Source organism: Neofelis nebulosa, chromosome 16, assembly GCF_028018385.1.
Source record: "Neofelis nebulosa isolate mNeoNeb1 chromosome 16, mNeoNeb1.pri, whole genome shotgun sequence".
NCBI classification, from domain to species: domain Eukaryota; kingdom Metazoa; phylum Chordata; class Mammalia; order Carnivora; family Felidae; genus Neofelis; species Neofelis nebulosa.
Window position 1 is genome coordinate 60,713,342 of NC_080797.1, and position 17,665 is coordinate 60,731,006.

Consider the following 17,665-nt stretch of genomic DNA (forward strand, 5'->3'; position numbering starts at 1 on the left):
CCGACAGCTCAGAGCTTGGAGCCTACTTCCGATTCTGTGTCTCCCTCTCTCTCTGCCCCTCTCCTGCTCATGTTCTGTCTCTTTCTCTCAAAAATAAATTAAAAAAACTTTAAATAGAAAAGATTTTAGAGGAGAGGAAAGCATCTCTGCACAGAGGTAATAAGCAAAATGGTAAAGGTGGACAGGAGCTTTGTATGGTTTTTGCCCTAGACTTTCCGGTTAATTTAAGTTTATTAACCTACCCCCATTCGCTTTTTTTTGTTTTTATTAAGTTTTTTATTTTAATTCAAATGTAGGTAACATAGAGTGTTATGTTCGTTTCAGGTGTACAATATAGTGATTCAGCAATTCTCTGCATTACTCAGTGCTCTACCCCATTTTCTTTTAAGTCAGCTTGTCATCTTCAGCAGAGGTATACTCCTTTTTTTTTTTTAATGTTTATTTATTTAAGAGAGAGAGTGTGTGCTTGCAAGCAGGGGAGGGGCAGAGAGAGAGAGAGAGAGAGAGAGAGAGAGAGAGAGAGACAGAGGATCCAAAGCAGGCTCCGTGCTGACAGCAGAGAGCCCAATGCGGGGCTCAAACCCACAAACCATGAGATTGTGACCTGAGCTGAGTCAGACGCCCAGAAGACTGAGTCACCCAGGCGACCCTCTCTTTTCTTAAGTATTATAACAGGCAGTTGAATGAAAGAGTTTTCAAGTTCACAGATCCTGAGGACAGGGGCGTGGTAATCTAGTCATTTGTGTTTAACAGGGGGAATACCCTCTAGTTTATATTTTATGAGAAATGATACACATAGGCATGTGGTCTTAGTAGAGAAGAATTGACTTTACCATTTGAAATCATGCTTTATATTCATTTTGAATGCCTTGCTTTTTGACACCTGGTAATACTTTGCTCTGTGTTAGGTAGGGTTAAACCATATGAAATTGTTTTTCTTGGTCAAAAGTGGTCCAGTATTGTCAGTTCAAATCCAGTAGATTTAGGGTGAACAACACCTTGATCAGGAAATACATGTTTTATAATGCTAAATGAAATGTAAGAATTTTTTTCTGAAATGAGTAATTATTTCTAAAATATCTGGTTATAGAGCAGTACCCATTCCAGCCAGCCAGTGTTTTCCTTTTCCCCTTTCTTTGAAAATGTAGTCTCTGTTAGAAGAAAGCATATGACATTATTTCATACTTACTCTCTGTTTTTGGCTTTTGTATCGTTTATTCCTTTTATAAGTCAAAGCAAGATTTTTCAAGTGCCAGCAATATGAATTCAACCCGATAACTTGAAAATTAGATGTTTTCTCTCTGCTACTTGCATGCATACCAACTGTCACTACTAACAGTAAAGATTCTGGCATCACAACTTGGCTCCCAGTTTTGTAGATACGAAAGGCAGAGTAGAATATAACCTGCTCTTCACTTCCATGCAAGAACTTTTCAATCCTCGCAGGAACAAAAAGTTGTCAAACTCAGCAGACGTGCCTGACATCCCATACAGATAAGTGCTTCATACTGGCTTTAGGAATTTTTTTTTTCCTGGAGTAAAATCTCAAGTTGACAACATTTAATACAGTGATAGCAGTTATGAAGTGTTTCTGTTTTTGTTTTGTTGTTGTTTTATGTGTAATGTTTCTTTGTTTTTGCCCCTGGATATTTCTGGAACCAATTCAAGAATATTGGGACTTCTGATTAAGGCTTAATGGTGCCAATAGAAGTTTTTTCTTGTCTCTATGATTAAGAGTTCCTAGGGGCGCCTGGGTGGCTCAGTCGGTTGAGCGTCCGACTTCAGCTCAGGTCACGATCTCGCGGTCCATGAGTTCGAGCCCCGCGTCGGGCTCTGGGTTGATGGCTCAGAGCCTGGAGCCTGCTTCCGATTCTGTGTCTCCCTCTCTCTCTGTCCCTCCCCCGTTCATGCTCTGTCTCTCTCTGTCTCAAAAATAAATAAAACGTTTTAAAAAAAAAAAAGTTCCTAGTGGGTGGAAATGATGAAATAGAGAACAAAAAGATTTCCTAGTGGGGAAAAATATTTTCAGTGCATACAAGAGGGAAAATAGTAAGATTCAGATACTCTTTTCCTATCCCGCAGAAGACCAAAGCTTTATTCCCTGGAGACAGCATGAGCTGAGCTGTCGTGTCTTTGGCCCCTTCCCCAACTCCTACAGAACCTGGCAGCCTGGCCTGTGCCTTCTAAGACAGAAATTTGGAAGACTTCTCTAGAGAAATGGATTAACCCAAGAGAAAGGATCTCTATACATAATCGAAGACCCCTTATGACACAAAACTGTAAAGCTCTAAGCCCTCCCACAGAGCCACATTACAGTCAAACGGTAATAACCTAAATGTCCAGTGATAGGGATTGCTTAAGTCATGACATAATCCATAAGATGGAATACTATTTAAAGCACCTAAAATTATATTAAAGAACTGGATTACCATGAAAAGATATTCACAAGATATTTTAAATGGGAAAAAGAAGCGTATGTAATATGTTCTGCTTCGATACCATAATTCCACTTAAAGGAATATATTAGGAAATAATCCGATTCACATAAAGATATAGATACATAGATATGTGATGTTTATCTCAGGTTTGCTTAAAGTATAATTAGAAATGACTTGGGTTTTCAACAACGATAGGTTGGTTAAATGAATTCTACTTATTCATTTGAACACTATATGGTCATAAAAATTCTGCTTCATTAGAATATTTAACAAGGCACCTGGGTGGCTCAGGCGGTTAAGTGTCCCGACTCTTGATTTCATCTCAGGTCATGATCTTGCGGTCATGAGATCACTTCCTTTGTCAGGCTCTGCGCTGGGCTTGGAGCCTGCTTAAGATTCTCCCTCTCCCTCTCCCTCTGCTCCTTCCACACACTTGCATGCACCTGCACATGCTCTGTCAAAAAAAATTTGCAGGGGAGGGGGGTGCCTGGGTGGCTCAGTTGGTTGAGCATCTGACTTCGGCTCGGGTCACGATCTCACAGTTTGTGGGTTCAAGCCCCGCATCATGTTCTGTGCTGCCAGCTCAGAGCGTGGAGCCTGTTTCGAATTGTGTGTCTCCCTCTCTCTCTGCCCCTCCCTCGCTTATGCTCTGTCCCTCTCTGTCTCAAAAGTAAATAGACATTAAAAAAATTTTTTTTTAATTTTTTAAGAATATTTAATAACAGGAGAAAATGCTGTATTTTATTAAGAAAACAGGCAGCAACACCACGTTTATGTTACAGTCCCAATTTTAAATATACATACGTGTATGCATGTACAACATTTTCACAAAGATGTTATAGGTTCATTCAAAGAGGTAGGATTCTGGGTCATTTTCTATTCCTTGGCTTTCTTGTATTTCTCTAGTTTTATACAGTGAAGGTTTTCTTTAAAAACTTTTTTGGAAATTTTCAAAACTACAGAAAAGTAGAGACAGTAGTATAATAACTATTATTTACCTGCTACCCACATTCAGCAGTTGTTCATCATTTTGCCAATCTCACCCTCTTTCCCTTTTTATTGAGGGCAGGGAAAGGAAGGCTGAAGGTATTTTAAAGTAGATCTCAAGGGCACCTGGGTGGCTCAGTTGGTTAAGCATCCAACTCTTGATTTCGGCTCAGGCCATGATCTCCTGGTCATGGGATTGAGCCCCAAGTCAGGTTCTGTGCTGTGCATGGAGCCTGCTTGGGATTCTCTCTCTCCCTCTCTCTCTGCCCCTCCCCTACTCTTTTCCCTCTCTCCCCCCCTTCCCTCTCTGTCTCTCTCTCTCAACCATAAATAAATGTATTTTTTTTAAGTAGATCCTAGACTTCAAATTATTTTACCTACACTTAAATTTGCATTTCTAACTGATAAGGGCCTTAAAAACCTATTATGTCATTATCACACGTAATAAAATTAGCTAATTCCATACTATTCCCTGATTTCCTTAAAGATCTTTTTTTTTTTTTAATTCGTTCTAATGTTTATTTATTTTTGAGAGAGAGACAGAGCACAAATGGGAGAGGGGCAGAGAGAGAGGGTGACACAGAATCGGAAGCAGGCTCCAGACTCTGAGCTGTCAGCACCGAGCCTGATGCGGGGCTCGAGCTCATGAGCCATGAGATCATGACCTGAGCCAAAGTCAGATGCTTAACCAACTAAGCCACCCAGGCGTCCCACTCAAAGATCACTTTTTTAGTCAGGTTTGTTTGAATCAGATTCTAAACACAGTCCATATATTGCGTTTCATTATTACATCTCTTGAGACTATTTTATCCCAAACATTCCTACCTTCTCTTCCCCTCACCTACCCAACCCCCCCCCCTTTTTTGTCATTGATTTGTTGGAAAAATTTTTTCAGAAGAATGATCCACATTGTGTTTAGCTGATTGCTTCTTCATGGTGTCTCTTGCTCTTTTATTCTCCGTGTTTCTAGTAAACTAGTAATTAGAGCTAGAGGATTCGTTTTATTAAGGTTTTTTTTTAAGACCTGAATACTTTCTGGGCAGTGGTGTGCATCTTATAGAGATACAATATCTTATCCCACATTAAGTGTTGCTAGGTTGAGTGGTGATTTGAGGTGATGCTGATCAGTCTCATCCCTTTCAAATGGTTTTAGCAGCCATTGATAATCGATCCCTGTATCCGTGATACCATAGACGTTGAAAAATGGCAATTTTTATTTTTTTACTCATCTAACATTGCTTCTGCATTCATTAACTGAAATTCTTCTATTAAAAAAACACAGTAAACATTTAGTATGTTTTATTACAGTTTTTAAAAATGTAACTCAAAAAAAGAAGGGAAGATAAAACCCAGCCATTGAAACAATCTTAAACATAGTCAAGACCGAGTTCTACTACTGTGTAACCTTAGATAGGTTACTTGCCTTCTGGTAGCCTCAATTTCCTCATCTGTAATTGGAGGTACTAACACCTCCCTCGTAGGATTGCCATGAAAATTAGATGAGATGATATATTTAAAATACTAGTAGAGTATTGTTTATCTAGTGGGTGCTCAGTATATATTAGTTCATGTACTCAACAGATGTTTATAGGAGACTTAACTGTAATGCAGGCATTTGTTTCTGACAGTTTGGGAGGGACTTGTGAACAAAACAGACAAAAACTCGTCCTCATGGAGCAGGACTGGGGAGGCCAACAAACAATAAACATAACAAGTAAATTATGGAGGATAAGTACTAAAGGGAAAAAAGAAAAGGTAGAGATGTGCAGGGGGATAGCTGTTGTATAAAGCATGCAAGGTGCGGTACTGGGGTGGTCAAGGTAGACCTCATTCAAAAGATCAGATTTGAGCAAAAACACAGAGGAGGTGAGAAAGTTAGCCAGGGTGTCTGGGAAAGCCCATTCAGGCAGAGGGAACAGCTAGAGCAAAGGTCAGAGTGTGTCTAACATTTTTAGAGAAAAACAAAATAGCAAAAATGGTAGGAAAGGAGGTCAGAGCAGTAAGACGCCAGGTCATTTCTGGCCATGTAAGGACATTTTAAGGACTTTGGCTTTGACTCTAAATGAAATAAGCTTTTGCAGAAGAGTGACATAATCTGGCTGTCATTCAAAAAGATTGTCCTGTGAAATGCAGCCCCCCCCCCCAAAAAAAAAGGTGAATTGATGAATGGAAAGAGCCATGGATAAACATGTACTAAATCAAATTGTTAAGTATAGAATCTGGGTGGTGGGTATATATATATGGGTGATCACTGTTTAATTCTTCCAAGTTTTCTGTGTGTTTAAAACGAAAGAAAAAAATGTAAGGGGTGCCTGGGTGACTCGATTAAGCATCCAACTTCGGCTCGGGTCATGGTCTCATGGTTCATGGGTTCAAGCCCCACATCAGGCTCTGTGCTGACAGCCTGGAGCCTGCTTTGGATTCTGTGTGTCTCTCTCTGCCCCTCCCCTGCTTGCACGCTCGCTCTCTCTCTCTCTCTCTCTCTCTCTCTCTCAAAATTAAATAAATGTAAAAATTTATAAGCTATTAAGAATAAAATCTAAATCTAAACCTGGTAATAATACCATAATTTAACTGATATGTATCATTTTATAGAACAATTCTAACATGTCACTGAAAACTGTTCCTAGGAAATTCTGCATGCTAAATCTCATTTCCTCACTAATCTTCATTATGGAGTAGAATATAATTCTTTGGAAAGAATCTGATTAATAAAACCTCAGGTAAAAGTAACCTAAGAATATAAAAACCCTAAAAATTATGTTTTCTATATAATAAAGTAACTCAGTGTATAGACAAAATAAAAATGTAACAGTCAAAAGTTTATTCTGTCTCCTGTGTGTTAGAAATCTAGGGGTCTTGGGCCATAGGAGGTAACAGTGGACATGATAAGAAGTAGTCTAATTCTGTGGCTAAATTATGAAAGAACCAACAGGATTTTCTGATGGATTGGAGGTGGAGCGAGAGAGAAAGAGAAATCTACGATGACTCCAAGGTTTGTGGTTTGTGGTGTGAGCAGCTTGCTGGAAAAATAAGTTTTCTGTGGGAAAGCCTACAACTAGAAAAAGTGATTTGGTGGGGAAAAGATGGAGAATACATGTTTGGACAGTTTGAGATGTCAAATAGACATCCAGAGGAGATGATGAGTAGACAGTTTGATGAACGGGGTTGGACTTAAGGAAACAGGATTAACTAGAAATACAACGTTGGGAGTGATCTGCAAGTATGCTATTTAAAGTCTTAGGATTGGATCCACTTGCCCAAGAAAGTGCGTGTGGAAACACAAAAGGACCAAGCCCTGGGACATTTCAACATTAAGTAATTGGAGAAGAAAACAAAGGAGGATTGAAAAGGAACAACCAGTGAGAGAGAAGAAAAGCCAACAGTCAGGTGTTCTAGAAGCCATTTGACCTAAATGTTTCAAGGAGGGTGTTTTGATTGTGTGTCAAAGCATTATCAATTAGTTCTCCTCCCTACTCTCAAGTTGTTACTACTTGTTTTTGCTAAAACGTTAAATTAGAAGTGTTTTTAAATCATTCTCCCCAGATAATGACCACTTACTACAAGAGTCTTTAAAGTTCATAAAAGTAAAAACCAAAGCCTAATAGCACTTTTAAAAAAAATTATTGTAAGTTTTGAAGGCAGACGCCTTCTCATCTTTATTTTTTTATGCCTAGCATTTACCCTTACAGTGAGCATGTAAATGCTAAAACACGAGTCCCCGGACCCTCTTAGTTCATTTATAGCTCATGCTAAGCACACTAAGACTACAGCTGCCCCTTAAGATGGACTATATCTTCTAGGACTAGCTGTGGGACAGTCAGTACTGGCACAAAAGGTGTTTTACGGGGTGTCAGATGGGTTGTCCTTAAAAAAGATTTCATAATCTCGCTCTGGAAGAAGAAAGGTAGGATCTGAAGAACTATGTAAGAAAGCAAAATAACTCTGCAATCCAGTAATAGCTATGCTTTTTTTTTCTTTTCTTTTCTTTTTTTTTTTTTTTTTTTTGCCTGTCCCGCTTTCAGTTATACAGGGGTAGGGGAGCCTTAGTGTTTTAACCCAGAACATGAAACTAACTTTCATGAGGTATCGGAAGAATTTAAAGCCTGTAGGAATCTCCCAAAGTCAAAGGTACTCACCCCTTGTCTTAAGGAAGGTTAAATTTAAATCATAAAATTCACCCAGATTTGTAATGAATCATTAACTGTGGGTAGGAGTAAGACCTGAATCTGTCCTATTCTAGATACAGCAAAAGTTATATTCACAAGAGTTGAATTCTACATCTTCATTTCTCCCCATGCTCCAGCCTATGGTCATCGACCATGTGTTGATCGAACAAAACCCTGAAGGTATAAGAGTAAAAAGCATAGGAAGCTTAAAATTTAATAAGGGAGGTATAAATGTAAAAAAAAAAAAAAAAAAAAAAAGTTAAATAACAAAACATTATTAAGATTGGAGGAAGGCTTGGATTTGAACTAATCATTTTATACATTTCTAGGAGTATTATACTTTATAAAGTAACTTAAGCCACAGTTGGTGGGTAGATTGTCATCCTTTCCATTGGTACCTTGGTGGCCTAGGGTGAGACCCCCAACCCTCTCTTGTTTGGATTCACAGGATGCTCCAGTAACATGTCTGAATAGACACTGAGACTCCTTGATCTTCACATTCTTCCTGGCCTGGCTGTCATTTAAAATGTTTACCCTTGGGGCGCCTGGGTGGCTCAGTCGGTTGAGCGTCCGACTTCGGCTCAGGTCATGATCTCACGGTCCGTGGGTTCGAGCCCCGCGTCGGGCTCTGTGCTGACAGCTCAGAGCCTGGAGCCTGTTTCAGATTCTGTGTCTCCCTCTCTCTGTGACCCTGCCCCGTTCATGCTCTGTCTCTCTCTGTCTCAAAAATAATAAACGTTAAAAAAAAAAAAAAAATTAAAAAAAAAAAATAATAAAAAATAAAATGTTTACCCTTATTGAGAAGATATTTGCCAATGACCTATCTGATAAAGGGTTAGTATCCAAGATATATAAAAAACTTATGTAACTTCACACCCAAAAAATAAATAATCCAATTAAAAATGGGCAGAAGACATAAACAGACATTTCTCCAAAGAAGACATACAGATGGCCAACAGACACATGAAAAGATGCTCAGTATCCCTCATCATCAGGCAAATGCAAATCAAAACTACAATGAGATGCCACCTCACACCTGTCAGAATGGCTAAAATCAAAAAAAGAAACAAGTGTTGGCGAGGGTGTGGAGAGAAAGGAACCCTGGTGCACTGTTGGTGGGAATGCAAACTGGTACAGCCACTGTAGAAAACAGTATGGAGGTTCCTCAAAAAGTTAAAAATAGAAATACCCTACAATCCAGGATTGGCACTGCTGGGTGTTTACCCCCCCAAAAAAACCCCCCAGAAAAACACTAATTCAAAAGGGTACATGCACCCCTATGTTTATAGCAGCATTATTTACAATAGCCAAATTATGGAAGCAACTTAAGTTGTCCATCGATAGATGAATGGATAAAGAAGATGTGATATATATAATGGAATATAAATGGATATACAATGGAATATAATGTGATATACAATGGATAAAGAAGATGTGATATATATAATGGAATATAAATGGGTATGCAATGTATATAATCGAATATAAAAAGGAATGAAATCTTGCTATTTGCAACAACCATGGATGGCTCTAGAGAATATAATGCTAAGTGAAATGAGTCTGTCAGAGAAAGACAAATACCATATGATTTCACTCATAGTGAACTTAAGAAATAAAACAAATGAACAAAGGGGGCAAAAAGAGTCTTAACTATAGAGGACAGTTACCAGAGGGGGAGGTAACTGTCCCCACCTACAGGGGAGAATGGGTGAAATTGGTGAAGGGGATTAAGAGTACATTTATCCTGATGTGCACTGAGTAATGTGTAGAATCTGTGAATCACTGTGTTGTACACCTGAAACTAATAGGACACTGTATGTTAACTACACTGGAATTAAAAACTTAATTTAAAAAATATTTACCCTTATTTTTCTTTTATAATGCTAATTATAGAGGAGTCACTTAGTTTATGTCTGCTAACTTTTAAATGGTAAATTCTTTAATTTTGGCAATTTTTTATCTTGTGAGGGCTGGAATTCTCACCTTTGTCATACTGTCTAGAAGCTTTCTTTCCTTAAACTTTCTCCAGCCTTAAGAGTGGAAGTTATTCTTTAGACCTAGCGCCTACATTGAGGGGATTGGGGCTGAATTCTCTGAACTCTCCTTAACTTAAAACTTCAAGATATGTTGTCACAGAATTGATGCAGAGTGACCTACATAAAATTATCGTCTCTCCTCAACCACTCAGCTCAGATCATGTCAAAGTTTTTCTTTATCAGATTTTGCGAGGTAAGCTTTTCTTTGTGAAGAAAAAGGTAGTGTCACTGTATACGTGAAATGTTTTGCTTTTCATTTGAACTTTAATCTGACCTCCCAAGGCTTTCTTCTTCCCTAAAGACTTTTTTCTTTTGACCAAGGTCAAATATAATATTCTCTATGCTTGATGTTAAATAAGAGGCTTTTTTAAGGGTGGCCAAATGGTTCTTATTTTCAGTGATGGAAGAGAAAGCCCTAATTCATGACTAGGTTAATCTAGGGAGTAAATAAGCAAGAGGGTTTGTCAAACCCCGTGGTCTGTCACAAAGTTTCCACTAAATAGCCTTTAGTAGGGATATGTGACTGGCATCAGATAACGCAATTAAAAAGTAACTTGTGTCATCCAGACATTTATTCTTCAAACCAGCAGTACATAAGCCTGATCAAAATGTTGGCTGGTGTACCTGAGTCCAATTCTAGAAAAACAAAATGACTCTTAAAGCCAGAGCATCAAGGAGACTGAGAAACAGCCAGCTAAATAATTCTTCAGGCTGGCTCACTCGAGAGCACCAACCTGATGGAGAGGCAGTTTGAGCCGACATTGATGGAGCTTCTTCTGGCCATCAGGTGTGTCCTTTGGAATTTTGCTGTTACAAATGGAGAATTAATTGTTTAAAGCTGAAACAGCTTCCTTACCTAGTAAAATATCCTCCCCCTGCCCCTCCCTCACTAGGATTTATAGAATTCAGACATTCTTTATAGAGGTTAAAAAGCATCTAACAACAGAATGAAAGCGCAACGTTAAAACCACGATGTTCACTTTCTATAGATTTGTTGACATTCTGTGGTGGGGGACAGAATAAAGATATTGGATACTGGATCTTTTTTTACACTTGAAAAAAATACATGATTTACTGTATTTTGTTCAGAAGACTCAGCCTTGAAGCTCTGACCTTTTTTTAGCAGTGCTACAACCCTCGGTCTTTTAAGGTGTCAGAAATATTGTAAAGTAATTAATTATTACCCTCTCGAATCTCAGTGGTGGAGAATACTACTGACAGACCTGGGCAGGTTGCTGACTTTTGTCTTCCCAGTAAAAATCTGCCCTGGGAAAGGCTCCCCGGTGGGTAATGGGAATCACAGGGTGACGGTACCAGCAGCAGAGCTCCAGTGGCCAACCCACACCTAGGAGCAATTTGAGGACGTTCGTATGGTCAGCTTTAATTCCAGTGCCTGAAAAGCTTATCTATATTTAAACCTACATCATCTTTTGAATTATAGGCATGATCTGTAGATTGTGCAAGCCTTTGATGACACTTTATTTTACTGTCGCAAAATTACAGGTTTTTTGAGGTAGGGCTAAGTCTAGCTTTTAATAATGTTTATTAGGCCATCATTTAGAGAACAGTCTTAAATCCTGTACTCTCTGTTTCTGTGGTTTCCCCCCCAAATCATTGGCTGAGTGAAAGGAATTAAATATCTGCAATTAAATCCGTTTGTTATTTCAGGTTTGAAATATCTCCATTCAGCTGGCATTTTACATCGAGACATTAAGCCAGGGAATCTCCTTGTGAACAGCAACTGTGTTCTAAAGGTAGCTTTTCAGTTTATTTGAGTATCTGAGAAAAATTCAGAATGTCAAGGCAGGATTAAGAGCAATGTGTTTTTGTGAAAGAGTTAAATTTGTTTTCATCGCTTTGCCAAAAATGTAAGAACCCAGGTTTCCCTAGCAATGTCACTAGTCATGGCCACAGTAACTGATTTGTAGTCTTGACTCATGGTTTCTTCATGATAGCTTGCATATGTTTTAGAAACACTGAAATTGGAATTGCAATGTGACCAGAAAGAAGATGGAGAAGGTGATTTCTTTTTCAGTTGTTCCATTGTTAAAAGAAGTACACATCAAAAGGAATATTGGAAAACCAGTAAGCTGTTTATATGAGAATGAAGTATGGCTTTTAAGAAACTTGTAGCATTTTTATACCCTGCGTGACTGAGGTAGTAAAGTAGGGAAGTGGAAACACAAGTGAAAGTACTAAGCCAGGAAAGGGTTAAATGTATTTGACAATATAGTAGCCAATCCTGCTACCCCCTCTGAGGGGGTATTGATTACAGGATTAATTATAGTTAGTAGCTCCAAAATCTCAAGCTATCAGTTTCCATTTTACTTTCCCCCAGTGTCTCCATCCACCCACCCCTTCACCCCTGCCGGTTTTTTGTTAGAGTGAGTGGCTCACCAATTGCAAAATCCACATATGTGCATCTCCCTGCCTCCAATAGAGAGATGTATTCATGGAGCTCCTAGATAGGAAGAGAACCACCCTACCTTCCCCATCATAGAAGGTAGAGATAAGGGCCTTCCTAGAGCTGTGCCATCCTGTGTAAGCAAATTTAAATTCCGTTTAGTTTGTGAGTGGTACAGTATTACATGGTGCTTCAGTCTGCAGTAAATATTGTTAACGTTTCAACTGATATATTTGTAAAAAACTGGTTTTTAAATGTTGCCTGCTTTATAAGTAATCAAGCTGTTATTGTTACTTAGCTTGATGGCAGTTAAACTAAGTATTAAAAGCAAGTATATAAATGAATATAATTTTGTATTTTAAATGCTTTCTTTAAACTGTGGCCCAATTTTCTTTAAAAGCTGGTATGATATACTGCTTTAGGATAAAATTCTCCCTTCATTATAGCCTTCAAGAACTGTTTCTGATTTAACTCTGGAAAGGTTTTTTTTTTTTTTTTAACTATTTTTCATAATTTCTCTGAAAACAACTAGTGTTGTAGTGCAGTCTCTTTCCACAGAGAAATTAATTGTCCCCTGTGTCCACTGAAGTAAATATTCTTTCTATAGGTCATTGAGTTCATTCCCCTGCTACCTTTCCCCTTTTTGAAGAGATCTGCAACCTATTCCCACAATCCTCATTGTAATTAAAACAAACAAACAAACAAACAAAAACAAAAAAAAAAACCTTAAGAATTCTTTATTCCGTTCAGACCAAATCAGTTTTATGACAATTTATGGCAGTTTTTTCTTGTTTTGGTTTCTGGTTGGAGAATTTCACAAAGCGTTTTGTGTAGAATGCTTGATGCCATTACCTGGTTGAAATCCATTAAAAACAGTTTTTTAATGTTTATTTATTTTTGAGAGAGAGAGCACGAGAGCACACAAGCCAGGGAAACGCAGAGAGAAGGAGAGACAGAATCCCAAGCAGGCTCCACACCATCAGTGCAGAGTCTGATGCGGGGCTCAGATTCACCAACCACAAGATCATGACCAGAGCGGGATCAAGAATCGGGGGCTTAACCAACTACCCCACCCAGGCGCCCCTGAAGTCTATTTTTTAAAATCATTAGTAATGGTATTGTAACTTCTGGCTACATAAATGAGTAACTAGAGGAAAATGTCAATTATGAATAAACCAATACACAGATCAGGATAAACTGAAATTGTGCCCTGTTCCTTTGACTTGTCCAAGCTGCCTACTTTTAAACCCCAGAATGGTTAGGGGGCTTCTGGGGTGGCTCAGTTAGTTGAGCATCAGACTCTTGATTTCGATTCAGGTCATGATCCCAGGGTCGTGGGATGGAGCCCCACATTGGGCTCTGCACTGAGCGTGGAAACTGCTTAAGGTTTGTTCTCTCTCTCTCTCTCTCTCGCTCTCTCTCTTTCTCTCGCTAAAATAAAAAAATAAAAATAAAACCCAGAATGGAATGTCAAGCTATGGACAAACTAATTCTGCCTTCTCAAATGTACAAATTCATCAAAAATAATTATGATAAAACATTTCTTTTAAATTATATCCTTTCATATTATGAATATATTTTATTTCCTATTAAGCACAAAATGGATAATTTTGTTGGAAATCTCATTATCTTTTTGGCTATCTGATCATATAAACTTCTTACTTTGGGTTTAGCTTGTCTTCCAGATAAATTTCCAAAAATGACTCCAGACTGATGTTTTTAACAAGGGACTTGCTTTATAACAAAATATTTTCTGTCCGGTGGGTGGTTGGTTGTTTTTTGTTGTTGTTGTTTTGTTTTTTGTTTTTTGTTTTTTGTTGTTTTTTTTACTCTAAATACAAGAATGATAGGAAAATGGATTAAAGTTCTTTGGTTTTTGTTTTGTTTTAAAAGATATCTTAAAACACCATGGCATTTTAAATATTATGTGTTATTTGAACCCTAGCCTTTGGGAGGATTTGATAAGCAACTTAATTTTTTTTAATGTTTTTATTTATTTTTGAGACAGAGAGAGACAGAGCATGAACGGGGGAGGGTCAGAGAGAGGGAGACACAGAATCTGAAACAGGCTCCAGGCTCTGAGCCGTCAGCACAGAGCCCAACACGGGGCTTGAACTCACGGACTGTGATATCATGACCTGAGCTGATGTCGGACGCTTAACCGACTGAGCCACCCAGGTGCCCCGATAAGCAACTTATAGTTTGGTTGTTGTTTTGTTTTGTTTTGTTTCCTTTTTGCTATGGTTTTCCAACTTTTTTTTTTTTTAGCTGTCAGACCCTTTTTTCAAATAAAATTGTAGGCTGGGACCTCAATTTAGAACAGTGTTATTTTGTCACTTCTAACACTGACTCAATGAAGTTAATCAGTGAGAATGCTAAAGTTTGGAAGACCGTTACTCTCTTGTCTTAGCCTCAGTGCTCCCCCTTTCTGTTTTGTTTGCCAAGTTTCAAGAAAGTCTTAATTCCTGAAAATAAGCAGAAGTTGCCATTGGTGGCACTGCTGTTGTCCACTAACAGCTCATCTTGCAACTGCAGCCTCTCAGTAAACAGAAGTAACAGGGAAAGATTCGTTTTTCGGTCTGCATGTAAATTAACCAATCTTCCTCATCTACTGTTGTGTCGCCAGGTTCCAGCATGCTGTCCAAAACTTGAGAGGCATTAAGTTAAATATTTACGGCATGAAGAAAAGAATGAACCTAGTGGCACTGGTATCCTACAGTGTGCCACATTTTGACATATTCACACATTTGAGTGTGAATTAGTATTTTAAAAATAGATACATGTGAAGTTTAGGACTCAGTTTGATTTAAAGAAATTTTACTACGCGTATTCTGTAATGAGAGTGAACATAGTTCAGGAAGTCTTCAAGATTGGTTCTTTTTTTTTTTCTTATAATACTTCCTCAAGAAGCCTTGAAAATACATAGTTTGGTTTCTACATTAAACCTAGAAATGTGCATTGAGCTGTCTTTTTGGTTTAGTTATCAATTGAAAAGACATCAAAAGTGAGAAGAATATTTTTAAGATCATCATTTTATATAGAAATAGGGAAGTTTGAGCCTTTTTCCCCCCTCTTATACCAATAAGATCAAATTATACATTGTCACAAATATACCCTACCTGTATCATTGAAAACTTCTGAGTTTGGAGATCTATCAAGATTTTAACTTTTTGGCTATTTTGTTTTACTTTACCATTTGTAAATACATGTGTCTCTTTAACAATGTTTTGATAATCTTTTCTATTTAGATTTGTGATTTTGGATTGGCCAGAGTGGAGGAATTAGATGAATCCCGTCATATGACTCAGGAAGTTGTTACTCAGTATTATCGGGCTCCGGAAATCCTGATGGGCAGTCGTCATTACAGCAATGCTATTGACATCTGGTCTGTCGGATGTATCTTTGCAGAACTACTAGGACGAAGAATACTGTTTCAGGCACAAAGTCCCATTCAGCAGGTATGATTTTACTTTAGGCTTTAGTAGCTTTCAATTCTGTTACAGATTTAAAGGAAAAAACCACCTTGCACACATGTCCTGGGCTTATTCGTTGTACTGTCTGCATTGCTTTTAGCAAATTCGGGTTCACTTAAAATTCAGAAAAGTTATGAAGTTGAAGATTACAGAGAGATTCATTTTGTAACTTACCGGCCTATTAGAGGGAGTGTTGGCTTCATTACTTGCGCTGATGCATGCAACCGTTTGCACAGGTGTAATCTTCAGTTGTTAGATTGTCTCTGTTCTTTCTAACTGAATGCGTCCAACTTGAAAATGTATTTGGTGGCTTAATGTACTTACTCTTTATGCTTAGAATATAAATTTTAAGTGTTGATTTCCTTAAATCTGAACATTTAGAAACATTTCTAACCTTTGTTTTGGAGCTACAATATTTAAATATGGCAGAGAACATTAGAAGCTTATTAAAAGGTAATTTTAAGAACCCATTCATGATACTTTATCTGCCCTAAGAGCTAATTCATTATCATATTTTCTTGCGATAATTCCTAAGTATTTTTTATCCATAAATTCTAACAATGCAAACATAAAGTTTGCATTAGAATAATGTAACAATGATGGACTCAGGCTGCAGAATCAAATCGATGGGTTCCAGTCCTAGCTCTGCCACTTACTGTCTAGTCATTCTTAGGCAAATTAGAAGGTTCTGAGGACTGTTGTGCAGGTCAAATGAAGTAATAAAGCTGGAAACGCGGCCAGGCGCACAGTGAGCTCTCAGCAAATGTTAGCAACTGCGAGAGTGGTGCTATGCCAAGATGATAGGTATGCAGCAGTAAATAAGACAAGGTTGGTCCTGCCTTCGTGAAACTTGCACATGAGACAGAAAATAAAGTCTACAAATAAACATAAACCTAAATAATGATAAATTTTGTGAAGAAAAATTGAACCAGGGGATGACAGTGGAGCAGAGCAGTGCTGAAGGATTCTCTCTCTGAAGGGATGACATTTGAGGAGTACTCAAGTGAAATGGGGGAGCGAGATATTGGGAGTGTTCCAGGCAAAGGGACAACCCACATAATTATGCCTCTGAGGCAGGAACAAGTGTGGCATGTTGGGGGGATGGCACAATCAAGGAGGAGATTGTAGGAGACAAGGTCGGAGGGAGAAAGAGCGCCTGACTGTGATGACCTGATAAGGACTTTGGACTTTATCCTGTCCAAATTGTAATGGAAAGCGGTATGAAGGTTTTGAGCAAGGGAGTATTGAGATTTGATTGATCGCATTGTAAGAGATCACCCTGACTACTGAGTATCTTTGTAAATAATTCATGCACCTGACCCAAAATGGAATTGTTTCTGCAAAGAATTAACTGATACATTAGAAACTGTATATTCTGTGATCAGCATTTAGTTATTTTTCTGCTAAACATTCCAAGTCTATTTTTATCAAATTTCCATCTTAAAAATTGATCCTAGTGATAAAAAATTGTCATATATAATTTTAATGTTGGGTACTATTGACAGTACCCACTTCACTATTCGGTTTTTTTAGAGAGCATATTTTAATGGACTTACCTGTAAGACCATCATGTCTGCACATAAGCAGCTGCCACACAGAAAAGCTTAAATAAAAGTTAAGGTGTTCAAATGCTGTATATCGAACCAGGATCTTGGGTTGCTACTGAAAAGACTGTGTGTATATGTGTGTGTGTGTTGTGTGTTGTGTGTGTATAAAACAAAGTATGCAGCAACTGGCCTGGGATTCAGATACCTTATTTTCTAGAGAAATGCATGCGTCTTGAATTTGCCAGTATGATGTAGCCAGTAACAGATAACACTATCTATCATCAGTGTATTTTAGTATGAGAAGTCAAGATCTAAAATGGGAAAAGAGGCTAACTTCTAAATGGAAGTAGTTGTTTTCTGTAGCATTTTCTCTGTATCTTTGAGAAATGAAAACCCTAGGTGCTACAGTACATAAAAATATTTCTCATCCATGGATCTAACCCATTGTAGACAACTTTCTGAATGTTTCCATTTGTTCTCATGAGCCAGTTATTTTCTTCTGCCTTTAGGTTAGTAGTTAGAGGTCCATAAGTATCACCAACACACTTTTCCCAAAAGGCTTTGTGTAGAGATCTTTTATGGAAAACAAGCTACTTGATCATCCCCATTAT

The 17,665-nt window shown here is 38.1% G+C and overlaps 1 protein-coding gene across 2 annotated transcripts in view; it reads left to right on the plus strand.

The window, feature by feature from the left end:
- Positions 1-17,665, plus strand: part of NLK (nemo like kinase) — a 165,700-nt gene that overhangs the window by 125,706 nt on the left and 22,329 nt on the right. For both annotated transcript variants that reach the window (XR_009255221.1, XM_058704680.1), the window contains exons 4-6: positions 9,717-9,823; positions 11,299-11,384; positions 15,283-15,492. Coding sequence is in view for 1 of the 2 variants with exons in the window: in XM_058704680.1 (XP_058560663.1) it covers positions 9,717-9,823; positions 11,299-11,384; positions 15,283-15,492 (403 nt within the window). In the remaining variant the exon portion in view is untranslated. The remainder of the gene's footprint in view (positions 1-9,716; positions 9,824-11,298; positions 11,385-15,282; positions 15,493-17,665) is intronic.